At 48.1% G+C, this 25,652-nt stretch overlaps 3 protein-coding genes and 1 long non-coding RNA gene across 4 annotated transcripts; 1 reads left to right on the top strand and 3 right to left on the bottom strand.

Annotated features, from left to right (window-relative positions):
* Nucleotides 1–256: 256 nt before the first annotated feature.
* On the bottom strand, nucleotides 257–4,445 carry LOC109754589 (uncharacterized). Its single transcript, XM_020313504.4, has 6 exons — nucleotides 4,196–4,445; nucleotides 3,819–3,960; nucleotides 3,643–3,701; nucleotides 1,938–3,554; nucleotides 1,234–1,381; nucleotides 257–1,135 (listed from the first exon to the last, which is right to left on the bottom strand). The coding sequence occupies exons 2-6, from the start codon at nucleotides 3,937–3,939 to the stop codon at nucleotides 417–419; spliced, it is 2,664 nt and encodes an 887-aa protein (XP_020169093.1). The 5' UTR covers nucleotides 3,940–3,960; nucleotides 4,196–4,445; the 3' UTR covers nucleotides 257–416.
* Nucleotides 4,446–13,623: 9,178 nt separating this feature from the next.
* Nucleotides 13,624–14,596, bottom strand: LOC141022645 (uncharacterized). The gene is made up of 3 exons (XR_012183793.1): nucleotides 14,097–14,596; nucleotides 13,857–14,021; nucleotides 13,624–13,767 (listed from the first exon to the last, which is right to left on the bottom strand). It is a non-coding gene; the product is annotated as an uncharacterized lncRNA (long non-coding RNA).
* A 71-nt stretch (nucleotides 14,597–14,667) lies between these two features.
* On the bottom strand, nucleotides 14,668–15,690 carry LOC141023145 (uncharacterized). The gene is made up of 3 exons (XM_073499477.1): nucleotides 15,443–15,690; nucleotides 15,148–15,223; nucleotides 14,668–14,892 (listed from the first exon to the last, which is right to left on the bottom strand). Exons 1-3 carry the CDS (start codon nucleotides 15,688–15,690, stop codon nucleotides 14,668–14,670), a joined length of 549 nt encoding a protein of 182 aa, XP_073355578.1.
* Nucleotides 15,691–22,322: 6,632 nt separating this feature from the next.
* Nucleotides 22,323–25,601, top strand: LOC109754581 (phosphoribosylformylglycinamidine cyclo-ligase, chloroplastic/mitochondrial). The gene is made up of 8 exons (XM_020313491.4): nucleotides 22,323–22,707; nucleotides 23,259–23,353; nucleotides 23,444–23,545; nucleotides 23,671–23,730; nucleotides 24,015–24,187; nucleotides 24,327–24,438; nucleotides 24,521–24,679; nucleotides 25,160–25,601. Exons 1-8 carry the CDS (start codon nucleotides 22,413–22,415, stop codon nucleotides 25,319–25,321), a joined length of 1,158 nt encoding a protein of 385 aa, XP_020169080.1. The 5' UTR covers nucleotides 22,323–22,412; the 3' UTR covers nucleotides 25,322–25,601.
* Nucleotides 25,602–25,652: the final 51 nt, after the last annotated feature.

Below are 25,652 nucleotides of genomic sequence, written 5' to 3'. Positions count from 1 at the left end.
TTGAATCGTTTCCTGTCTTCTCTTCTCAAGTTAGCGAAAGAAGATTTCGCAAAAAAAAAATACACCTCACGACAAACACACCACACGACACGCCGGACCACGACGCCTCGCCTCGCCTCGCCCGCCGCTCCCGACACGGCGCCTCCCGGACGTATCTGCACCGCCCTGCACTACACTCACAAGCGACGGCACAGCTACTTTTCCTGCTGCCATGGCAGCCACGGCATCCACGACCATGCAAAACACACTACTGTAGTACAGTAGAAGAATTTCTTTTAACCAAGCAACAGATTATTTTCCTTTCCACTAGACAAAAATAACAGACCGACCAACCATCATCCTCCATCACCGACTCTCTACATACATCAATCAAACACACGACGCACAGACAACAGCAGCACCAATGAACAAATCAATCAACAGCAACGGGAAGGAACAGCACCGCCAGAGCCCGCGAGGAGGAGGTCGGCGACGGCCTCGTCCACCAGGGCCTCCAGCAGCGCCGCCGCCACGTCCCTGCCGGCCTCGAACGACTCCGCCTTGAACTCCACCCACGCCCCGCCGCGCGGCCCGCCCATCTCCCTGTACACCAGCTCGTCCACCATCGACTCCTCCGCCACCCTCAGCCCGCCCCCGCTCATCTCCCGGTGCAGCTCCTCCGCCGACAGCTTCGCAAGCACCGCCGCGCCAGTGAACCATGACCCGTACCCCGCGTCCAGGTAGTAGGCGCACTTGCCGCTCAGCGCCTCGTTCGCGCAGTCGAACAGCAGCCTTCGCGCCATCCTCGAGGCCTTGCCACCGTCTTCCTCGCCAGCTGCAGGCCTGGCGCTCCTGTTTAGCTCCTCCAGCAGACGAGGGTCCAGGACGGCTGAGCTGCCAGACCGCTCAAAAAGGGATGATGAGCAACCGCTCAGAGAACTGGCGTTCAGTAGTTCCCTTAGGAAGTCTATCTCCGGATCGCGGTCCGCACGACATGAACTGCTGCTTTCTGATGGGTGTGTTGTTTCTGCTGTAGTCGCCGTGACTGATGACGCCGTGTCGGAATATTCGGATGAAGCGTCCACTTCTTGGGATCCACCGTCCTGTGCAGAACCAGATGTTGCTGCTCCTTCTGTACAACTAAACAACCTTGATTCTGCAAAAAGATGGAAGTATTATAGAGAATGTTTTGTGGAACGCCTGTGTGGCTAGTGCGAAATAGCAACAACCAAACAACTGCTCTGTAAAGCTCACCGTTTGCATTTGTCCAGCTCTCTGCAGAGCAGCAGGTTTCCGTTTCTGTTGAAACCGAGACTTCCCATGTGGAACGGGGGCTGAAGTGAAGATGCTCTAACTCCACTTGATCGACGAAATCATTATCATACTTCACAGATTGAGATGACTGGCCATAAAGAGAAATTATTAGCACATGAACCAACTCTTAGCCTGTCATGAATGTATATATAGAAAAATGCAGGCTCAGCCCTTGCATTGGTGGCACGGTTAGGTACCAGCTTTAGCATCAGTCAGAAGGTTCAAGTGTTCAAAATATTGACATACACATACTATACAAAGCTGAATTCCATCCCTATCTCTGTGACACAATTCAGTGCTCCTAACTATGCTTATAATTGACCATGTAGGAAGAAACCCACTGTGATCTTACTTTTAATAGACAACAAAGATTTACTCCAAGTCGTCTCAGACTTGAAATAGGAGTATTTCAAGATAACCTAATCATATGTGTGGACTCTAATATGCACATAGCTACATGGAGAAAATAACTATGCCTAACTATTTAATGGGATGATTAATTTTCCTATGTTCAACTCAAGATATGAGCATCAAACCTTCTGGCAGTAATCATATGATGTTGCTCACAAGAAAATAGTGTGCATATGACAACGAGTCAACAAGAAACAAGTATAATAGGAAAATAAGTGTCTCGGGTGACATACCTGACCACTTTTCGATTCAAGATCGTTCTGGTGGAATTTGTTCTTTCCGTCCTTGAAAGGCTGAGAGGACTCCCTATCATACTCAGTAGATGCAATGCTAGATGTATCTTCCGAACCTGGTGAAGGGGCGTATACTCGAACACCATTGGCTGGCTTAGAATAGGGTGACTTTACCCGAGAGGTCAATTCTCTCAATTTCTGCTCCAGAAGAATTCCCAAATAATCACCATCTATGTCATCAGGTTTAGTATTTGATGTATTGCTTGAAGTTGGCGCTGAGTTCATGCTCTCTATTGACCGTGTTTCCACTGAATGGTTGCGAAATCTAGAACCAGGTAATGATTTGTGAACTGGTGAGGTAAATGTGAACGAAACAATCTCAGTGCTGACTTTGTTTTTGTTTGTGGAGATAGATGACTGCTCATCTGTCCCAATGTTGTTCTGAACACGCCTTTGAATTCTCTCAGCGAGAATTTTATCAATTGACTGGTTTTTCTTTGGGTTCATCCTCCCATCTGGCAATCTTCTCGGTTTCGGGATTGTTTTGGCTGTAGAATTTGGTCTTCTGTTTGCATAGTTGGTTGGCTGCATTTCTCCCTTTGTGTTGACTTTCGTACTGCTTTCAGTGCGGGTGCTGGTGATCCCGACCTTCCTGGGAGAGGCATTTGTTGAATGAATGTTGCTTCCCTGTTGGCTGAGTCTTGCTGACTTTGGATTCACCTTGTGCTTAACACCCATAGCATTCCGCTTCCTGTTATTTTGCTCAAGCGAATTGGAAGAGCTTGCAACAGTTTGGTTATTACTCTTTTGTTGGTTGCCCCGATTTCTCTCAGCCATGTTATGTTCAGGATCCATATGAGTTGCAGGTTTCCTGCTGTTTTTGCTTCTACCTCCACTTCCTTGGGTACTTGCAGCTCTCGGATCTAGTGAAAATCTACTGGCGGCCTTGACCCTTGGAGCAGCCGGAGCATTTCCGTTTGACTCTGAGAACCTGGAAGAAGAGGCTGACTCTGAAGTTGCCAAACTTCCATCAAAAGGTTTTGCTCTCGGTGCCTTCGCAGATGCTGAGGTGTCACGCTTCTTCGCCGCTTGGGACATTTGCTGGACTCTAACAATCTCTGATGTGTTGAAGGCACGCACGACATTTGAGTACCCAACATCCCGAGCTCTGTAAGAGCTATTACTCTCAACTCCAGGCCCAATGATCCTAGACGCTGCCTCCATTATATCAGCAGCATTTCTGCCTGACGTATGATTAGGATTCTTTACCGGGGAGAACAACTTGTGTTGCGCGCCTGAAAGTGTCCTTTTGGCAAATCTCTGAGGCAGCGCTTCCATTCCAAACCGGTCAATAGGGCTACTCGGCATCTTATGAGGACTAGGACTGCCAATGTAGCTTCTGCCAATGAACTCATCATGGACATTGTTTGTGAAGGTTTGCTGTGCGGTAGAAGGAATCGGGTAGGATCCAGATGAGCTGGTCGCAGGCATGGAATCCAAACCCATCAGCCTCGCCACAACAGTGGGTCCTTTCATCGCACGAGCGTCCTCATCGATTACCGAGGATGACGAGCTATGCTCGCTACTTTCCCTCAAACTCGATGGCTCTTCGAGAATCTGCCAATGTGCAGAGTTTGACTCATTAAAACGACAGTAAGCAGCAGGCAGAAGTACAGACAGAAAGATCAAACGCCCGAAAACAAACCGAGTTTGACGGCGTGCTCGGCCTGCTGCCAACGGCTTCCTTCCCGTCTGCCGTGCTCCCTGCAAAGATAAATTGATGTGTAAGCTCAGGCCCCCCTGTTTTCATTCTGCGACAATGTATCAAGTCTCATAGCAATCACTCAGTCCACTCTTGACTCCTAGAACACATTTGCTTACCCGGCGTCGGAGAAGCGCCCCCGCTTCCGGCGAACAGCCGCTTCTTGGACTTCTTGCTCTTGCCCCAGTCAAAGAGGCTGAGGATGCCATGCCCCTTGGACGCAGCTCTCTCCACATCCATCCCTTCCCCACCACCTAAAACCTGCAGGCGGAGACGGCACGCATAAGCACAAGAAACGGAAGAAAAGGAGATACATTCAACCTAACATAAACGCTTCCGAAGCAAGCTGATCAAGAAATGGGCCGGCGGCGAACGAATCCGCCCAAACCCGATCTCCATCTCGAATTCGACCGGGAGAAACCCAGAGACCCAAACACCATAGCAGAACGCCCTGCGTCCCTCAGAAGATTTATCAAGCAATGCAGGAAGCCCTCACCTGAGAACGGGACGCCGGGAGAGGCCCCGGGGGGCAGCGGCCGGGGGAGGACGCCGCCAAGATCCGCCCTTTCCGCCGCGCGGCGCGGGGTCAGCGGCGCCGGGTGCGCGGGGCCAGCGCCCTAGCCCGAGCCAGATCGCCGCCGCGGAGGAGCCCGGATCGAGCCGCGCTGGAGCGGACGGTGGCTCGTCGGGGGATGGGTGGGGTGGGGGGCGAGCTCCGAGAGCGGAGTGGAGCAGAGGAGCAGCGAGCGTTCAAACGAGGTCGACCCAACGGCGCCGTGGAGGAGGCGTCATGTCACATGTGTTAGGGTTGGGGCGGATGGGGAATGGAGCCCTGGGCCCTGGGGTAAAGCGCTCTACAGCCCTAGGCCTGGCCCAAATGCTGCTTAGAAAAAACTTATCCTAATCCCCCTCCAACGGTCTGATTGATAATTTTTTTTAATCCTATATAGTGTGGACTATAAAAAGGATAACAAGAAAAACGTCGCATATAAATTCCTATAAAAATATTGAAAAAACTGGTAAAAATTGAGTTGATAATGAAATGTGAGACGATGATTTGGTTTTGGATGGTAGTTTTGTCTCACGGGCTTGATGTGGCATTGATGTGGTGTTCGCTCCACGAATAAATCAAAATATGGTCTGTTTGTATTTCTTTTCTCGTGCTACCTAAGATAGTGAAAGAGATTTAAAAATGAGGCATTTGTTTGTGGATTTGGCGTGATCGCAATGGTCACTCAACAAAATCACCACGCAAAGTAGCGTTCATATAGGGAGGCCACCATTCAAAAAACCAGTTATGAGGCTACTTGCATTGGTTTTCATAGTGAAGGAGTAGAGTGTTTCAAATCAAAGTTAAAAGTGTTGGCGGTGGAGATGAGGATGTAGGGGGTGGCAACAGAGGAGATGAGTATTAGGTGGAACAGACATATGGAGGAAGTCTTTCTCCCCCATCATCATACACTCATATTCTATGTTTGTCACTTTGTTGCAACGCACACATTCGTCGATCTTTATGTCTCTTTGCTGACGAAAAACCCGAGAAAATACCTTGAGAGACTTTGGAAATTGTTTTGGTAAAGTGGGGCTTTTTGAGCGTCTCTGCTAAACAAGCGACAAAACATGCGACAGTCCACCCAGTCCATCTTGGTCTATGCATGATGCTTTGCAAAGAGCAAATAAACGAGTGAACGATGCGGACGTGCCTAGCTCAGTGCCACCCCATTGTATATACTAGATGAAACTCCGCACGTTGTTGCGGGAATCAATTACAGTATAGTTCAATGAGATTTGATTGTGCGGAATATAAATATTTACATTAGTAACATGTGAACCAAAATTATACTTGTTATATTTGATTATGTATAGTTGTAAAATGCTTATTGAATATAAGTAGAATGAAAAGTATTTTCCCATGCATGGTTGCATGTGGTGGTGAGTCTTTTTTCATACATGGTTGCATGTTGAGGTGGGTATTACCCCATTCATAATTGCATGGTGATGTGTCATGCTTACATGTTGAGATAAATAAGTTTGTGGAGATCACTCTCTTAGGTATATATAGGATTCTTTGTACTATCTTCATTTAGATTTATTAGGCCCCTCTTAGTTTGGGCCAAAGAACAAATACTACTACCTCCGTCTATTCCCCATCGTATTTTAGGTCAAACTATGACCACATATTTGACTAGCAGAACGTTAATGCATGTCACAAAAATGTTAAATGGTTGGATTCGTATTTGAATGTAGTTTCTAATGATATTATTTTTTGTTACATATAATTTCTATTTTATTAATTAAATTTATGGTCAAACCCAGTAAAAAGGTGAGCCAAGCCATCGAACGATCCGTGTATCCATCCCTCATCCCTGGAGTAGTCAGTGGAAGCTGTAAAGTGAAACTTGCTTGTCAAAGGAAACAATTCCAAATCCATTTGAGAGCTGTCTTTCTTTGATGGTAGTGTCCTTTCTTCACGCTCACCATCTCTGTAGAGCTTAACAAGATAATCCACGCCAACAACCAAAGCCAACAAGCCTTCGAAATATGACCCAAAATACAAGGTTACTAGTAAACTAGGGGCCAGTTCTTTTGGGCAATTCTCCCAGAATTGACCCCCTCCCCAGCTTCTCCCAGAATTGCCACTTGATATTTTTTTTACAATTCCTAGCTAATTAGATCTTAACTAGCTAGGAATTGTAAAAAAAGATGGAGTGGCAATTCTGGGAGAACCTAGGGAAGGGGTCAATTCTGGGAGAATTGCCCAAAAGAACTGGCCCTAGGACAGAGGTAGTAGTAAAGTAGTACTCCCTCCGCTCATATAAATATAAGATGTTTTGAATATTTTAACATAAACTACATTGAAATTGAAAATGAGGGAATAGATACATTAAATTGTATTTATATACATTTGATTTAGAAAAAGTTAGAAGACTTTATATTTATGAATGGAGGGGATAGTACATTGCAAGGGTTTCAAATTGATATTTTTGGGTGGAGGCCAAGGGATGGGACAGCACATGCGGCACCAAATGCTAGAGGCGCGTGACCTACCTCCGTGTTTTACTTTACTCTTTCCTATACCAAGTGGGGTACTCCCTTGGCTTTTTCTTACGACGCATATAAGATTTGTCTCAAGCCTAACTTCATAAAGTTTGATCAAATTTACAGAAAAAATATCGACATTCATAACACCAAATCAAAAGCATTAGATGCGTCGTGAAATTAATTTCTATATTATACATATTTAGTATTGTACGTAGGTGCTGATATTTTTTAATTATAAATTTATTCAAACTCTTTAGATAAATCTTATATGCAGAGTAAAAAAGAAACGGAGGGAGTATGTTTTTTGCACTGCTGCTCCTGCTACTCTCCGTGCACGAATTAATTGACTGTAGCATCCAAAATCCACCTTCCTCGACCTTGGCTCGGCTTTATATAGGTTTGAGAATCGAGATAGAGTGGTAGTATAAGTTTTACCAAAGCTGGACAGGCCAGGCAATGGTGCTGAGCAAGTGAGCAAGAGCAGCCAGGCACTGAAGAGAAAGATGATACGTGCCCTACCTGCTGCTGCTGTATGGGCGCTGAACGTAGAGTAGAGACCACGCGATGCCATTGCCGTTCTCGGGTCTGTCTGCCCAACGTCGTGCGATGGATCTCCTTCACGTGTTGGTCGCAACCAACGCCACTCTGGCAAATTTGACAATTTTAACCTCGAAACAAAATAAATTCACAGAATGAACTGGGTGTGAAACTATTTCACACCCCTAACCCTTTTGTGTAGCGCCCGCCACGCCGGCGCCACATCCTACGGTGCAGCGCCTAGCTCCGGGGCGTTGCACCACTGTCCACCGTGGCAACCCATGGGCCCGCACCCAGCCGTGCAACGCCTCCGTGCTAGGCGCTGCATCTGTAATGTGCAGCGCCTAGCCGCTAGGCGTTGCACGTGTAATGTGCAGCGCCTAGCGGCTAGGCGCTGCACTGTGACTTATCCAGCCACTTGGCTGGGCCCCCCTCCCCCTCCCCCAGCCCCCGCACCACACACTCTCTCACTCTCTTCCCCCTCCCCCGAGCTTTGCCCCCTCTCCCACTCTCCCCCCCTCTCAAATCTTCTTCCAAATCTTGCAAATTTGAAGAATTTGTCCGTGGATTTCGAAGTCAAACCCTCCCTCAAGGTAATAATCTCCGATCCCCTTGTTTTGATCGAAGTAAAGTTCTCCCATTGCTCATTTGTTGGTAGTTTGGGGAAACCCTAGTTTAGTTTGGATCTAGAGATTTGCATGGAGATGTGAGATGTTTGTTTGCCAATTTCTATGATTAGGTTTTGTTAGTATGCTAGGGTTATTCTTATGGGTGTTCTTGGTGCTAGGTTTAGGTTTAGGGCTAGGGTTATGGTTAGGGTTAGGTTTAGGGTTAGGGTTATGGTTAGGGTTAGGGTTGTTGTTTCATATATATATTAGGGTTTGTATTCGGTGTTAATCCATGGATTAGTACTCATGGAAGCAATGTTACCTTGTGTTCATTGCTTATAGGGATGGGAAGAACATGTGTGTTTGTTCATCATGGGGACAAAGACGCCTTTTTGAAAGGCAATAAAGAACCGGACCCGGATGAGCTTGACATTGTGTTTGATAGTAGTCCTAGCTATGCGGAGCTCTTGCAACAAGTTAGGAAAGATTTGAATTGGATGGACCCTAGTGATATCATTGAGTTGGAGGGAAGGCATAATGTTGGTTTTGGAATGCACATCCGTTGGAAGACAATGCGTGTAAACTCGGAGCAACGTTGGGTTGCATACAAGGAGACGGTGGCCGAATCACTAGACAAGGCTCTTGAGTTATTTGCAACGAAGAAGGTTGAGTCAAGTTTGCATTTGGACTTGAACCGGAACCCCTCCCCTTTGGTTGCTAGTAGCCCCCCACCCTTGAAGCAAGATGAAATTGTTGAACCTCTTTTGACCCAAGAAGTGAGGCCAACATTGAGCCCGTGTAGAAACAACCAAGATGAATCTTTGCAAGAGGACAACGATGAGTATGCGGACGATGACAATGAAGTTGATCTCCATGACAACAATGTGGGTGATCTCGACAAATATCATTTGCAAGAGACAATGGACCATTCCATCCCTTTTTCCCGTGCATATGCATCGGACTCGGATGACGATGGTCCCGATGAACAAGTTGATGCGGAGGGGTTCACGGTGAAGGAGGCCGAAGCTTTCGAGAAGGTATTTGGTCGGGATCATCGGACTACATTGTTCAAGGATGTTAGTCTCGCGGATGAAGCCGTGGTAGATGGTGGCCAATGTGTAGCTCTTGGGGTTAGGCCAAGCTCTCACCGTGATTTGGTAGACGACCAGAACCGGATTGCTAAAGGTTCTAAGTTCGACAGCTTGTTGGATTTGAAGATGTGGCTCGACAACTACTCGGTTACGCATTATCGTCCACACAAGGTGGTGCACTCGGACGTCAATGTGCGCTACACGGTTGCATGTGCATGTGAAGATGAAAAGGAGGTCCAACTTGGACTTAAAAGAGGCCGTGGTGGTGGTAGAGGTCGTGGAAAGGAGGTCCAACAAGGAGTGGCAAGACGCCGTGGCGGTTGTCCGTGGATTGTGCGTGCAAGACCATGGAAAGGAGGTCTTACTTGGCATGTAGTGAGTTGTGTGCCAACTCACATGTGCCAACGCAAAAGGGTGGATGGCAAGATTGTGTCCCAAGACCACAAACAACTCACGTCCGAGTTCATCGCTTACAGGCTCTCGAACTCAATATCCACACTTCCAACAATGAGCGTCCAACATGTCATTGACCTTGTGAAAGCCATCTTTCATTACCAGGTGAAATACGGCAAGGCATGGAAGGCGAAGCAAGCCGCATTTAAGATGTTGTATGGTACATGGGAGGAAGCATACAACCGAATCCCTAGGTTGTTGTTAGCCATGGCCGCGACAAACCCGGGCATGGTTCATGTGGTCGAGCCTCATGGGCACCAAACAACGGTTCATGAAGGAAGGAAAGTCAGAGTATTTGGCCGTGCTTTTTGGGCGTTCGAGCAATGTGTGAGGGCTTTCGAACATTGTAGGCCGGTCATCGCAATTGATGGCACGTTCTTGACCGGACAATACAAGGGCACCTTGTTGGTTGCGATAGCAAGTGATGCCAATAACCGGGTGTTGCCATTGGCATTTGCTTTGGTTGAGGTGGAAAACAATGACAACTGGGAGTGGTTTCTGCATCTTTTGAGGACGAAGGTGTTACCCGCTCAAAGGGAAATTTGTGTCATATCGGATCGGAATCAAGGAATTCTTAACGCCGTGGAGATTGACATTCCCGGGCATGCTCCGTTGCACCATCGATGGTGCATGAGGCACTTTTGTTCGAACTTCTATAGGGCATGTGGCCTTAAGGAGTTGGCCGATGATCTTCAAGATTGTTGTCTCGCTTTCTCCGATAAGCGCTTCACCACTTTGTACAACAAATTGCTCGCACACAAAAAACTTGATCCCGGGGGTCAAGACTTTCTCAATAGGCACATTCAATACCGGAACAAGTGGGCACGTGCTTTTGATGAAGATGGCCGGAGATACGGTCAAATGACAAGCAATATGGCCGAATGCTTCAATAGGGTGCTCAAAGGTGCACGTGGATTACCCGTGACGGCAATAGTTCAATACACATTTGACAAGATGAATGCGTACTTTGTAAAGTACTCGATGGAAACCGATGCACAGATAGCGGGTGAGAACCCACGGAAGTACAAGTACAAGTTCCCACCCAAAGTTGATGAATGGTTGCTATTTCAATCACGGAAGGCGGACTCAGAAGAAGCTATATTATATGACAATGAGGAGTGGAAGTACGAAGTGAAAGAGCCAGGAGGAACCACAAACGATGGCCGGCAACATGGAGGTCGGGCTTTCAAGGTGTCGTTAACACAATGTGATTGCACTTGCGGGAGGCCATTGTTGCTTCATCTCCCATGCTCACATTTGTATGCCGCCGGCCGCGTTAGGAATGTGGACATCAATCACCCACGCACCGTGAGGGAGTCCCAGTTCTCAATCATGACGGTCAAGAAAACATGGGCTCCCCGCTTTCACCCATACTTTGACCAATCACAATGGCCGGAGTATCATGGAGTTCAACTATGGCCGGATCCGGAGTTGAAGGTTGTTAAACGGGGTAGACATAAGACAAAGCATCTTAGAGGCGACATGGACGGATGGGGCCATGGTGGGCGCCGCGAAGCGGGCAACGACCAATTCCAAGAGCCTCGTGAGAGCTCCCGTCGTGGGGAGTGCAAAGGTCATGGCCACAACAAAAGAAAATGTACGAAACCAAGGAAAAGGTCCAAGAAAAATGATGCAAGCACAAGCCAACATGGAGCTACACAAGGGAGCCAACCAAGTGGTAGCCAACCTAGTGGTCGCCAACCTAGTGGTAGCCCACCTAGTGGTAGCCAACCAAGTGGTAGCCAACAAGTGGGAAGCCAACCAAGTGGTAGCCAACCTAGTGGTAGCCAACAAGTGCCAAGGCAACCAAGTGGTACCCAACAAGTGCCTAGCCAACCAAGTGTTAGCCAACCTAGTGGTAGCCAACAAGTGCCAAGGCAACCAAGTGGTAGCCAACAAGTGCCTAGCCAACCAAGAGGTCGGCAACTTGGACTTACAAGAGGCCGTGGTGGTGGTAGAGGTGGTGGTGGTGGTCTCGGCCGTGGTGGTGGAAGAGCTCGACGTGGTGGTGATGGTCTCGGCCTTGGTGATGGTCTTGGCCTTGGTGGTGGACTTGGCCGTGGTGATGGACAAGCGCAAGTTCGTTATAGAGGAATGTTTGGATACCTAGATGGACCATTTCCGTATGTTCCTCACTAACTATAATGTATCATATGTTCTTGTTTTTCCATATATTCTTCTTTTTCATATTTGCTTCCATTTGTTCTTATTGTCCTTACTAACCATTATGTTCCACTCATTGTAGGTATGGCGGCTTCCCAACCCAACAAACCAACGATGAAGGAGGATGGTGAAGATGAGATGGCCGGATGGTGGGAGAAGGCGGCGAAGAAGCTTAGAGAGGAGGATGCAGCCAAGCTAAAGAAGAAGAAGGAAGAGGAGCTTGAGAAGGAGAGGAAGCGAAAATAGAGTGCGGCAAATGCGATGCGCGCTAGGGAGCAAGCGTTGATGAGGCAAGTTGAGGAGGCACAGAAGAAGCGTCAACACGATTTTGAAGAAAGAACCATGAAGCTTTGGGCAATTGCAGCTGAAAAAGAAGAGAGGGACAAGCAGATATTCATGGAGAGGGTGGTTAAGGAGGCTCACCTCATAAGAAAAAGGGAGGAGGAAGAGGAAGAAGAGAGGAAGAAGAAGAAGGGAAAGGGGCCTTCCTCTACGCAATAGAGCTATGTCTCCTCTTCGATTTGCTTGTGAACTACTATGTCTCCTCTTCGATTTGGTTGTGAACTACTGTGTGCCGTGAACTACTATGTCTCCTCCTCGATTTGGTTGTAAGAACTACTATGTGCGGTGAACTACTATGTGTCCTCCTTGATTTGGTTGTAAGAACTACTATGTGCGGTGAACTACTATGTGTCCTCCTTGATTTGGTTGTACGAACTACCATGTGTCGTGAAGTAGTATGTGTTATGAACTACTATGTGTCGTGAAGTACTTGGACGCTGCAATCTACCATGTGGCGCCTAGCTGCTGTTGCTCTCTGGAGTACCTTCTGTTCTGGCTGCATAGCTACAGACTAGTGCAGCGCCTAGCTAGGAGGCGCCACACTGTACAGTGCAGCGCCTGCGGGCTAGGCGCTGCACTGTACAGTGTGGCGCCTCCTAGCTAGGCGCTGCACAAACACTTAGCGAAATTTTTGCCTGAAACTGTAGGCATACCTTCTGTTGGTTGCTGGATACCTACAGACATGTGCAGCGCCCAGCATGGAGGCGCCACACTCTATAGTGCAGCGCCTGCGCGCTAGGCGTTGCACTGTAGAGTGCGGCGCCTCCGTGCTAGGCGCTGCATATGTCTGCACCTATCCAGAAGAGCAACAGAAGTTTGGCTAGTTACAGACATATGCAGCGCATAGCACGGAGGCGCCACACTGTATAGTGCAGCGCCTGCGTGCTAGGCGTTGCACTGTAGAGTGCGGCGCCTCCATGCTAGGCGCTGCATATGTCTGCACCTATCCAGAAGAGCAACAGAAGTTTGGCTAGTTACAGACATATGCAGCGCCTAGCGCGGAGGCGCCACACTCTATAGTGCAGCGCCTGCGAGCTAGGCGTTGCACTGTAGAGTGCGGCGCCTCCAAGCTAGGCGCTGCACATGTCTGTAGCTATCCAGAAAGCAACAGAAGTTTGGCTAGTTACAGACATATGCAGCGCCTAGCACGGAGGCGCCACACTCTATAGTGCAGCGCCTGCGAGCTAGGCGTTGCACTGTAGTGTGTGGCGCCGGCGTGCTAGGCGCTGCACAAACACTTAGCAATTTTTTGCCTGAACCTAGAGGCCTACCTACTGTGCCTCCTCCCCCCCTCTACTGGGTCTTTTTCAGCCACAGTTCAACAACTAGTATAACAAACATTCAGGTACGACATCATTTCTCCAAGTATAACAATTAGTATAAGAAACAAAGGGTTCACAAAAGACTTCATTTCATAGAAATGACCATCACAATAAGTTCCAGTTTACCATAGAGGTACCACCACTCCAAGTTCAACGACATAAAAAGGTACGACCACTCCATGTTCAACGACATAACAAATCGCACTCGAAGTTCAACATTATAAAAAAACTAAGATGACTAGTGCTTTCCACGCTTGCTGGGTCCTCCCCCCTCTTGACGCTTATCTTCTTCACCTTCCTAGGAAGAGGAACCCGCTCCGGCTCCGGCTCCGCCACCGGTTCGACATTGTCATCCAAATAGTCATCCAAAGCCGCCATCCGCGAGGTGCCGACCGTCCTTTTGCCTCTTTGGGTGAAGTCTTCAGGTGTGTACTTGTTGATTCCCCTCCTAGGCTTCAACTCGTATGCAGACCGAGCCCGGTACGTCCCCAAGGTCATATCATCAGCAACCTATGCATCAACAAAAGATATGGAAAGACCGTGTGTGAGGATATAGTTAGCAATGCATCAACAAATGGATATATATCGTCATGCCATACCTCTTGGGTGACCCCACCCACATCCTCATCCGTGAAAGGTTCACCATGGCTCTGCCCCGAAGCGGGATCTGATGGTGTCGCCGACCTAGACCGTTCTGGTGATACATACTCGGGGTCACGACAACCGAAAAGGTTTGATAGCCGCCTTAACTTTTGGCCCTGGCGCTGCAACATGTACAAGTGAATGAGACATGGAACGTACCAACAAATGTTAAGTGCTAGTTTGAAGAAGATGTGAACCTTAATGAATTCTCGAAGTGCACCTTCCCCATCGCTTTTGCCAGCCGGGGTTGTTTCCAGAATAGTCTCGGTCTCGTCAGCTGCTTTCTTGATCTGGGCACGCTATGAACAGAAACGGTATCAAAGTGTTAGGCAAGAGAAGATGTGAAAAGTGCGAATGGAAAAGCAAAAAGGGCTAACCACAAAGTTCATCATTGGAGCCGAAGGGATCACCGAGTTGCCTTTCCTGACTAATGCGTTGTACTGGTGCTGGGCTACCTCATCAAAAACGGTGGGTTCCTCCAGAATCTCCTCAGCATACGCCGGCTGGCATACCTCCACGCGGGTACTTGCAAGAAACCATGTGAGATAGTTGTTGAACGCATCCGGGCAGTGCTCACGAAGCTGGGCTCGTTTTCCAGCCCTTGCTTGCTCCACACTAAGAGCGAACTGCACGACATACTTCCTGTGATGGCTGGCCCAATCCTTGATCTTCCGCTGCTTTTTCCTATCCAACCTGCAAGTTAGAAACAAAATATTAGCATCATCGAAACCGTCGAGAAGCTGCTAAGTGCTCAAGGTTAATTATATCTTACGCGTGTAGCAACTTGTCCGTGTCCTCCCACTCCGGCGGGTGTGACTGGAACAAACCAAACTGGCGGAACACCCGATGTGGCAGGTGAAGCTCAATCGCCCAGTTGCATATCAGTGGGCACCGCATATGCCAGAGATCCCTATCCCTAATGCACATCGGATTAAGCCTGAACTCTATAGGGTTACCAAAACTCTCTCCTTTTCCATACGGCTCCCATTCCACCTGCAAAATGGGATTGAATGCAAAATTGATATCGAGTGAAGATACAAGCATGATAATCACTTATGCAAGGTCGGTTCACCTGCTCAGGCGTGATCGCGTCCAGCTCGCTCTTGTACAACTTGTACATTATAGAGGGATCATCCCTCGTCTCATTTAACACATCCCACTTGTAAGCCCAAGTGGGGAGCCGTAGTGGGTCGTCTTTATCGTCCCAATCCTCGTACTTCACGGTCTTAGATCGTCCAACCGGCAAACGCTCCCAGCTCCATATGGAAAGTGCGAGCAGACAACCACCAATACCTCCAGTGTGCTTACAACTGGCATCGTCCAACTGCACATAAAAAAGAACATGGTCAAATTTGCCGCAAGAGCGCATTGATAATGTATCAATGAAGTGAAAAGGAAACAACTTCATACCTGTCGATACAAGTAAGCTAGTGTCGCCGAACCCCAACTCCATTTGCTATCGAAGACGGTCAACGCCTTCAGCCACATCCATGGAGCATTCTTGCCGGTGCCATCAGCAAACATTGTCCTCGATACCACGTACCACATGTAGACACGAGCATAAGTCTTCACCATGTCCTCATTAGCATCATCGGGGCAATGAGCGAAGTGCGATGATATCCACGTGAAAGTAGCGCCCGCTGCGACTCTTTCCTTCTTCTTATCTTCCCTTTCTGGCTCCCGAGGCTCCGGAGGAACCATACCAATAAGGGCTTGCATCTGCGCGCGCCACCCTTCAGAATCGGTGTTCATACATAAAGGATTGCCATCGATAGGAAGACCGGTGATCATAGCGATATCCTGCAGCGTCACGGTCATCTCCCCGGTCCGAAGATGGAAAGTGTGTGTCTCCGGCCTCCAATGATCAATAAGCGCGGTGAGTGCTGCAGCATTGTTGGGTGGCGTCGACCGGCGGACCAACTCAATGAAAGGGAGAAGTCCTGCCTCCCTAACATAAGGTGTGTACCGCTCATCATAGCTCATCCCTCCAAGGCTGATCCCGTGAGACCGAAGCTTCAGAGGTGCAAGCTCCTACAAACAAACAAATCATAACATTACATATGGGGCATTTGTGTTTGAACAAACATACGAAATTCATAACACCGGCCACTTTCAGTATTACCCGCTGCTGCACCGCCATAGTGTACGACCGGTGTTGATGGTCCCAGTGATCATCGAGGAGCCCAACCATCCTAACAATTTCAACAAAGCATTCTTGTCAACACGATTATCTTTTCAATTCAAAAAAACTAAAGTAGGCCTACTACATGCAAGATCCAAAGCATATGGTGCTTCCCCCTACTTGGGCCTACTTCATACAAATAACATGTCAATCTATGTATCCAAACTATAACATGTCAATCTACTTCTCCATACAAATAACATGTCAATCTACTTCTCCATACAAAAAACATGTCAATCTATGTATCCAAACTATATAAATAACATGTCAACCTATCTATCCAAACCACATTCTAATCTAACAAAGGTTCCCCAAATCTAATATACGCAAGATTCAAACAAAAGTTGCCCAAATCTAATACATGCAAGATTCAAACAAGGGTTCCCCAAATCTTCAAAACATAATATTTTCTATGGATAGAAAGAAGGGGATCGGAGGAGAGTACCTTCTACGATGGATTGGGGAACAAATGCACGGACCAAATCGTCGGATCGGAAGGATTTGGGAGAGGGGATTGAGAGGGGGAGTGCAGATGGCCGCGGCCCTTTTTTCTGTAACTGCCAATGGGGAGGGTGGGGGAGGAGAGGGCTGGCGCGTTTGCATATAAGTCACAGTGCAGCGCCTAGCGGCTAGGCGCTGCACATTACACGTGCAACGCCTAGCGGCTAGGCGCTGCACATTACAGGTGCAGCGCCTAGCTCGGAGGCGTTGCACTGCTGGGTGCGGGCCCGTGGGCTGCCACGGTAGATAGTGGTGCAACGCCCCGGAGCTAGGCGCTGCACCGTAGGGTGTGGCGCCGGCGTGGCGGGCGCTACACAAAAGGGTCAGGGGTGTGAAATAGTTTCGGAACCAGTTCATTCTGTGATTTGCTTTCGATTATAGGTCAAAATTGTGAAATTTGCCCGCCACTCTCTTCTGGCTTCTGGCACGACATCGATCGGATCAGCACGGATTCTCAACTCAGAATGCCTTGGTCGTGCACTGCACTGCACGATAAGCCCAAACAAAGAGAGAGAGAGAGAGAGGCGGACACGTACGGATTGCTTGATTTCTTTTAGGGGTTATTACGGATTGCTTAAGTAATCACGGATGATGATGGTTGGGCTGGACTCTGTCCGGCTGAGCCGGGCCGGTTAAAGTTGGCGCGGCGACGCCAGTCTAGGGACACTTCATATTTAGACATTTCAAAAAAAATATATTTCTTGACAACATTCATGTGGGGTATCTCGACAGCTTCGAAAAAATCAGCTCAAAACTCGATGTATATTTAGAGATGTTGAGAGAGATTACTTTGGCAATGCAACTCGATGTATTGATTGGTGCATAACGCACGTATATATGGGTGCACAAAGTGGGTATCGATCTCATCTATACAAGGACTAGGAGGTGGGCCAAGATATACAATATACATGCACAACCATATATTCAACAAGAGATACAAAAAATACAAATTCGAATGTGAATAGTACCAGCTTTGGGTGAATAGTAATTTGACACTATTCACATCCGATTTTATCTTTTTTTTCTATTAATGTAAGTTGAACTAGGGGATGAAACTTTTTGAGGTTGTACATCAAACATTGATGAGCGTCTACAAAAATTTGAAGAACGTTTGGACATGTAGTTTTTTTAAAGGATCTCATTGATCTCACACAAGTCTCCCCCGGCCAGTCCATGGCCAGAGGGCTCGGTTTGCGTTCCACGAGGCTCGCTCGCTCGTGTACGCCACAAGTGGTAGGCTGGCAGTGGGTATTACCCAGGCGGGTATTGGACTCTCATCCCCGTCCCCGTGATACCCTTCCCATGCCCGTCCCCATCCCCATCCCCGTCTGCGGGGATAAAAAGATTCTCATCCCCACCCCCCTCGTTTTTTTATCCCAGTGGAGAAACCCACACACCCAATCAACAGCAACCTTCGACAACATTTCAGTAGAAAAAAAGCATTTCAGCACAATAAACAGTATGTTATGGTAGGTTAGGGAATTTCTTAGGGCTTTCTGGTCAAAGGGGTGGGATGGGTGGAAATCTGGGTGGGTAAGGGCGGGAATTATCTAGGCTCTACTAATTTTAGATCCCACATGCAAGGCCTTCACAGGTAAGGCGGGTAACGGGGCACAGCTAATGCTATCTCATCCCCATCCCCGTCTTGCGTGCTTGATAAGGTATTCGACCCACCAGCCTTCCCGCGAGCATAAAGCTAACACATCCTTCTCCCCTGTTAGAGTAATTACCCACGGAAACATGGGTAACGGTTAACCATTGCCAGCTTGAGGGAGGACCACCTAGTCTTTTTTTAGACATGCATGACCTCCTAGTCGGCGTGAAAAGTGTCGGCCAGGGGAACTGGCGCCCACGCGCCCGCAAACTAGGCCGGCCTAGGTCACCTCGTTCGCTCGTCCCATGTCGTCTAGTTCGCGCGGATCACGGTTGACCAGGCGATAGTTGACCAATTGAAGGACCGACTGTTGACTTTTAAAAAAATAAGGGAAAAATTTAAAATCTAGGGAAAATAAAAAAAAGCATGAATTCAAAATGTTCATGCATTTTAAAATAAAGTTCACACGTTTGAAAGAAAAGTTCATCCATTCTGAAAAAAGTTCATCAAATTTGAGAAAAGCATTCACAAAATTGAAAAAAAATCATCAATTCAAAAAAAATCATTGGTTTTGAAAAAAGTTCAACTATTTTTTGAAAATGCTCATCCATTTAATAAAAAAGTGTTTCAAAAAGCTCAATTTTGAAGAAAAAAACACCAATTATGTAAAAAAACATAAATTTGAAAACAAATTCACGCATTTTGCAAAAAGTAGAAAAGCATTCCAAGAAAAAAAAAAGAAGAAAAGGAAAGAAAAGAAAAGAAGGAAAAAGCTTTAAGTAAAAAACACAAAAAGATGAGGTGGCCGCGTGGTTAGTGCATCGTCGATTCGAACAACACCGTCGCGTGCAGTTTTTTACATTTTAAAACAGAAAAATAAAGATGGGTCGGCCCCACACGAAGGAGAGGGTGTGCGCCGGATTGCGGAAATAAGAGGAACGGGCGCTTAAGGCGCCGTTTAGGAATTGCCTGCTCACCCTGGCCTAGAAAGATGTGTTTGTCTTTTCATTGCCGGTAGAATCTTGTCATTCACGTCGATTCCGACTTCTTTCTTCTTGATCAATGGAGCTTTTTATCGTTTTTGTGTCTCGTCATTTCTTTCATCCTTTTCCCGAGTAAAGAAGCAGCTGACTCAATTAGTACACGTCCAGCATGAGTCAATCCATCCTCTTTTTTGCACATCCTCTCCTGCTGCCAATCCATGAGTGCGGCGTTTTGGTACCCGGTCAGTAAAAAATCAAAACAAATACTAGAAAAATTCAAAAAATTCCAAATTTTTTCCATGTGGTAGATAATTTAATACATGAGGTTCTATCCAATTTTTAGATCATTTGAACATCTGAGCAGCTCTCAGAAAAAAAGACAAATCGGGTCGGAACAGTGCGTGAACAGTAAACATTTTTACAGACCCCGGATTTGTCTTTTTCGCCGAGAGCTGCTCAGATGTCCAAATGATTTGAAAATTGGAGCGAACCTCACGGATCAAAATATCTACCACACAAAAAAATTGGAATTTTTTGAATTTTCCTAGTATTTGTTTTGATTTTTTTCATCAGGGTGGGTGCAGCTGAGCCTGGGCTCAGAAATGGATTATACCCAATCCATCCTCTTTTTTCCACATCCAGTATGAGTATGTACCTCTCTTCTTTCTTCTCCTCCCTCGTGGAAAAATGGTGGTGGTGGTGGGGGGGGGGGGAACGGATACACGTTGACGACATCTACGACGACGGACGAGGGAGGCGGACGTGGAGCAAGAGTGGAGGACGACGATGGCTTGGACCCGAGATGAGGGTGGTCGATTTTATGGAATTGGTGGGTTTTGGGGTGGGTCCGACATAGCGGTTGACCCAGATGAACAGAGACCGGTTTGAGTGGGCCAACTGGGTCATGAATTTTTAATTGGTCACGAACCGAGCCGTCCGCTCAAACGTACAAGGGCAACAACCCCTCAAAAAAACGTATAAGGGCAACATAAGGGGTCTGGATGTACATGTTAGCTCTCTTTTTTCGCGAATACGCAAAGCTTGCGTATCATTGCATTGATAGAAGGAGTAGAATGAGTACAAATAGAGGTACAACACATGACACGAACGCATACAGGCGTGAACATGGTGTCTAGAGCAGAGACACAAGGGATGCTCAGCCCGAACAGGGGATACATCACAGCTAAACCTACCAAACCCAAACCAAGAATGGCAATGCCGAACCAGCAAGAATTCCAACATCACCTAAGCCAGAACCGGGGACACCGCGAGCGAACAAGATAGCGCCTTCAAGAAGGAAGTCGACGCCAAGACGTCGTCGCCATCCGGTCCGGAGGAACCAGACCTAGGGTTTCCCCTGAGCTCGAAGAGGGACGCAACTGAGGGCCTTGACAGCGCCTCCAAGAAGGAAAACGACATCCGCAAACGCCGTCGCTGCCAGCATCGGCTAGCCGAGCAAGGATTTCTCCTTGGCCTGAGGCTGAACAATCCCATAGCCGCCGTATCTGGAGTCGGGATGAGGAAGCCACGCTGGTCGGAGCCACCATGTCGAAAGGGGGGTTGGCGGGGCTGCACCTGCTGTCGGATGGTGGCACTGCTTCCCGACCCACAAGCGTTGGATCTGGCGAAAACGGAGGCTTTGAGTCGTACAGAGGCAGGCGGCGAAGCAAGCCACAAGCGGATGGGGCGACGGCGATCAGCAATGCCGGCAAGCAGAGACTGGAGGGACGCAGATCCATGCTACCGTGGCCATAGCCGTCGGGACGTCGGTGAGCCAGACGAGCTGGAAGGGACGCAACTGCCTGGTCACCGAGGCCGGAGCTGCCCGGCAAGGGACGCCGTCAGCCATGGACACCGGAGAGACGCGGGTCCAAGGTCACCGGGGCCAGAGCAGCACCAGCAAGTACCCACCTTGTGGAGCCCCGGGACTGCCACTAGCACCGTAGCCTCGTGGCCACCGTGTGAGCCTTCACCGCGGCTTGAGGGGAGGAAGGGCCGCCGGAGACAAGGGGGTCCGCCAATGCACAAAAGGCAGGCTACGAACACCCCCGCGACCGGCCGCAGGTCCGCCCAAATCACGCCCAAGTAGCACCAGGAGGACTGGGCCACGCCGAGGGAAGGGGGGACCGCAGGGGAGGTAAAGGCGCACAAGGCCATGGCCTAGCATGCCGCACCTGTCACCGGACCAGCAGGAACGCAGCAGCTGGGAGGGTGCGCCCGCGAGGAACTCGGGGGCGCGGGGGGAGGGGGCGGTGTTGGGGAAGCACGGGAGGGACGGATCCACCCCGCCGCGGCCATCCCAGGGCGCGGCGCGGCCTAGCTGGCCGGCCCTCCGGCGACGGCGCGGCAGAAGCGGGCGGAGGAGCGGGCGCCTCCCGGCGGTGGCAGCAGATGGATCTCGAGAGGGGCGCGGGGAAGCAGACGCGAGTTGGGGAGACGGATCCGCCCCGCCGCCACCATCCCGGGGCACGGCGCGGCTTTGCCGGCCGGCCCTCCGGCGGCGGCGCAGCGGTGGTGGACGGGGGGTGGCTACCCGGCGGCGGCGGATGGGGTCTCCCCCGTGCCGCCAGAGGAGGCGACGCGGGGGGCGTTTCTTTCGCTCGTCTCGTGTGGTCGTACGGTGGTGTACATGTTAGCTCTCTCGTGACTTGTATGGTTGTGCCCCTATGTAAAGTCCTAATCTATTTCCTGGCAAGCAAATTGTCATAATGACACGTCATTTTTGGAGTATCCCAAAGTTGGAGTGCATTTTTCTTCTATAAATGGTATTCGGGAGATGAATTTTAATTCCAGATAGTTTGCAGTGACAGCTTTTTCTGGTGCTTCTAAGAAAGAAAGAAAAAACTCAACTACACGGGTCGGGACGTCGCACCCATGGCCCGTACCCAAGCTAAATGTGTTCGTAGCTAAGGGTTTTTGTTCCCTCTTTATCTCTAACAAAAAATTTCTCCAACAAAAAAAAAAGATGATCCAAAAATATAATTAAGAACATTTTCGAAGCACTCACTCTGTCCCAAAATAAGTGTGGTGGTTTTAGTTCAAATAAAACCACAACAACAATTTTAGTACGGAGGGAGTATAGTTTAGAGTTCAAAATTTATTTTTTCTAACAAAAACAAGCACAATTTCCATTTTTAAAGGGGAGCAAAGAGATTTAAAACGCGACCCAAGGCACCGAATTCGGCGCACCCATCCATCCGCACCGCACGAGAGCATCCAAAAGCCCTAAACCTTTGCCCCCATTCCCCCACCCATGGGCGCCGACCGCCTCCTCCACCTCGTCCGCGCGCCGGCGGCCGCCCCCGCGGGTCCCCTCCGCGGCCACCCCCAGCCCCACAGCCGGGTCCGCCTCCCCGCGACGCCCGCCGCCGGGATGCGCCGCGTCGCCGTCTCCTGCTCCGGCTCGGGCTCCGGCTCCGGCCCCGCCGACGAGGAAGGCATGACCTACAAGGGCGCCGGCGTGGACATCGACGCCGGCACCGAGCTCGTCCGCCGCATCCGCAAGCTGGCCCCCGGGATTGGCGGCTTCGGCGGCCTCTACCCCCACGGTGCACCTCCACTCTTCCTCATCTTTGCTTGCCTTTCCTGCTACTTTTTGGCTCTAGCCACCGGTGGTCCCTCTTGCTCGATGCGCCGGAATTCAGAGTTTGAGCATTGACAAGCAGGAAATCCGCTGCTTATGATTGTGCGTAGATTGGAAGTTGGTTGTACAGGGGAATGCCATGTCACATAATTGAATAATTGATTGACATATTGGCCTTTTTTGTGTCAGTGAGAGGGGGCGATTTTGTGAGGTACTACTACTGTTTGGTACATATATGTTGGCAGGTGCGGAAAGTGAGAGTTTCTTATTGTTAAAACCATTTTCGTAGTGTCGTAGTGTCAAAAATGGTCTTACATTTTGGGACGGAGGGAGTATTTGACTAAACAGTAATTGATATATGTATCTACCAAGCACGAACAGTATTATAGTATTAGGCTAGTAAGAGTAAGAGGTCTGCGTCGTGTATTTGACTAGTTATTACTCCTTTACTTACTTGGATACAGAAATGTGTTGCCGTGTTAGTAAAATTCGGTCTTCTGTTATTTTGTTGGACAGGGGATGAGTACCTTGTGGCTGGTACTGATGGAGTTGGGACGAAGCTGAAGCTCGCGTTTGAGACCGGTATTCATGATACCATCGGGATTGACCTGGTATGTTTTCACTCACTTTTCATACATGCCGTTTGTCAGATTTCCTAGGAGAGTCGATGAACATTTTCTGTGTCTGATCCATCGTGGCAGGTTGCTATGAGTGTCAATGACATTGTAACTTCGGGTGCGAAGCCATTGTTCTTCCTAGATTACTATGCTACGAGCAAGCTCGATGTGGACCTTGCAGAGAAGGTACTGTCAATATTGCTGCTCATTTATCACATCAATTCTTGCTCTTGCTCATTTTATCTGTCTTCTACCCATGGAGTATGATATCTATCTATCTTTGACTGTATCTTTATTTTGCACTTTCATAGGTTATCAAGGGAATTGTGGATGGATGCCAGCAATCAAATTGTATTCTCCTAGGAGGAGAGGTGAGATATTCTGGGATAATACGCAGATTTATAAACTGTCAGAGTACCTGATGATCTATGCATATCACTCTGACAGTAACTATATGATCTGGCTATTTGATTATTTATTCTAGATACATGGACAAAGTCAACTGACAGTAAAGCATGAATACTTAACATAGCCATCTGTTTTACTTTTAGCATTGATATTTACTCTCCTGAAGCATTCCACATGGACCATACAACTCTGAATATAAGCAGCATTTAAAAAAACTGCATAACTCAGTTAGCTATTGTTAATACAGACCGCAGAGATGCCTGATTTCTACAAGGAAGGTGAATATGATCTGAGTGGTTTTGCTGTGGGTGCCGTAAAGAAGGATAAGGTCATTGACGGTAAAAGCATTGTGGAGGGGGATGTCCTGATTGGCCTTCCTTCCAGTGGGGTTCATTCGAACGGGTTCTCTCTCGCTAGGAGGTATGCATTTATCCAGCTCCATTTGTTTAAAATCCACATAGATGATTGAGAGTGCAAATCTGATGCCACTGATGCTTTCCTTTTGATACAATTATTGCTTCTAGTTAACGACAGTCGGAAAAATGTTTTTTTTTTCTAGAGTACTGGACAAAAGTGGACTCTCCTTGACTGATCCTCTCCCAAGAAATGATGGTGTAACAACTACTGTTGGTGAAGCTCTCATGGCACCAACTGTCATCTATGTCAAGCAGGTTAGCTTATTCTGACGGAAGTCTCATATCTCCAATTGGTCATTTCCTGAATTTCTGATTCAGTTGTTTGGAATGAAAAAAGGTACTTGACATTATCAGCAAGGGTGGTGTAAAAGGGCTAGCCCATATTACTGGTGGTGGCTTTACTGATAATATCCCAAGAGTATTTCCTAAAGGACTTGGGGCGAAAATTGTCACCGGGTCATGGCAAGTGCTGCCTGTGTTCGAGTGGCTTCAACAGGTAAGAGCAAACAAATCCATTAGCTTGTCATGCATATTTTTGGAGCCCCAGCGAATATAGTCGCTTGTTTACAATCAAAATAATTGGTTGATGATTCGGTATCCATCTTTAGAACTTATAATATCAGCCAGCCCAATGGTATTAGGACGTTAGTAACAAAACAAATATCTAAGTAACAATTTGTTTGATACTCGATACTAACATTGCTGAAAGTATGGTTAGTGCTGGCATGTGTATTAAAGGACTTGCAATGTTAAGCTTGAATCAGATGGGGATCTGGGAGCTAGGTAAAACATCACACAACCAAACAAGCATAGGATTCTGTACAGCCCAGAGAAACAATTGACACTTCATTTGACAAATTATTATTTTTTACACACTGAGTCGACACGATTTCTTTGTATGTTTGCTTGCATCCATCCAGTTTTTAAGCAATGTGCTTGTCTGTCTCCTTAGCTTTTGTTTTTCTGACACTTGTAGGTCGGCAAAATTGAAGACGCAGAGATGCTGCGAACGTTCAACATGGGCGTCGGGATGGTCCTTGTAGTAAGCAAAGACGCGGCGGACAGAATCCTCGAAGAGTCGAGCCCTGCTTACCGCATCGGAGAGGTGATCCAGGGCGAGGGGGTTCAGTACGTCTGAGAGCTTACGCAAACATTCAAACTTCTAATGGGTGAGAATTGTTTAGCTGATGGGCAAAGTAGCCCAGTTTTTCTGTAACCCCGTAATCTTACGGGGCTAAGTACGTCGGGAGTAAAAGTAGTTTACTCCAGTGAGATTTGACAAAAAACGGGAATAATGTTTCTGGGTTGGTGACAACTCGCTGCAAACAGCTGGTGTTGCCATCCTGAACATCACTTCACGGTTGATGTGAATGCCTCCAGTGTGCTGAATTTTCTTGAGAAATCATATCTATAAATTACATCGCCTGGCCTGTTCATCCATCTGAATGAAATGAAACTTTTTTGGGGGG

Source organism: Aegilops tauschii, chromosome 5 (genome assembly GCF_002575655.3).
Source record: "Aegilops tauschii subsp. strangulata cultivar AL8/78 chromosome 5, Aet v6.0, whole genome shotgun sequence".
Taxonomy (NCBI): domain Eukaryota; kingdom Viridiplantae; phylum Streptophyta; class Magnoliopsida; order Poales; family Poaceae; genus Aegilops; species Aegilops tauschii.
Note: the sequence above shows the minus strand (reverse complement) of the source record. Positions and strands in the feature narration are given on the sequence as shown.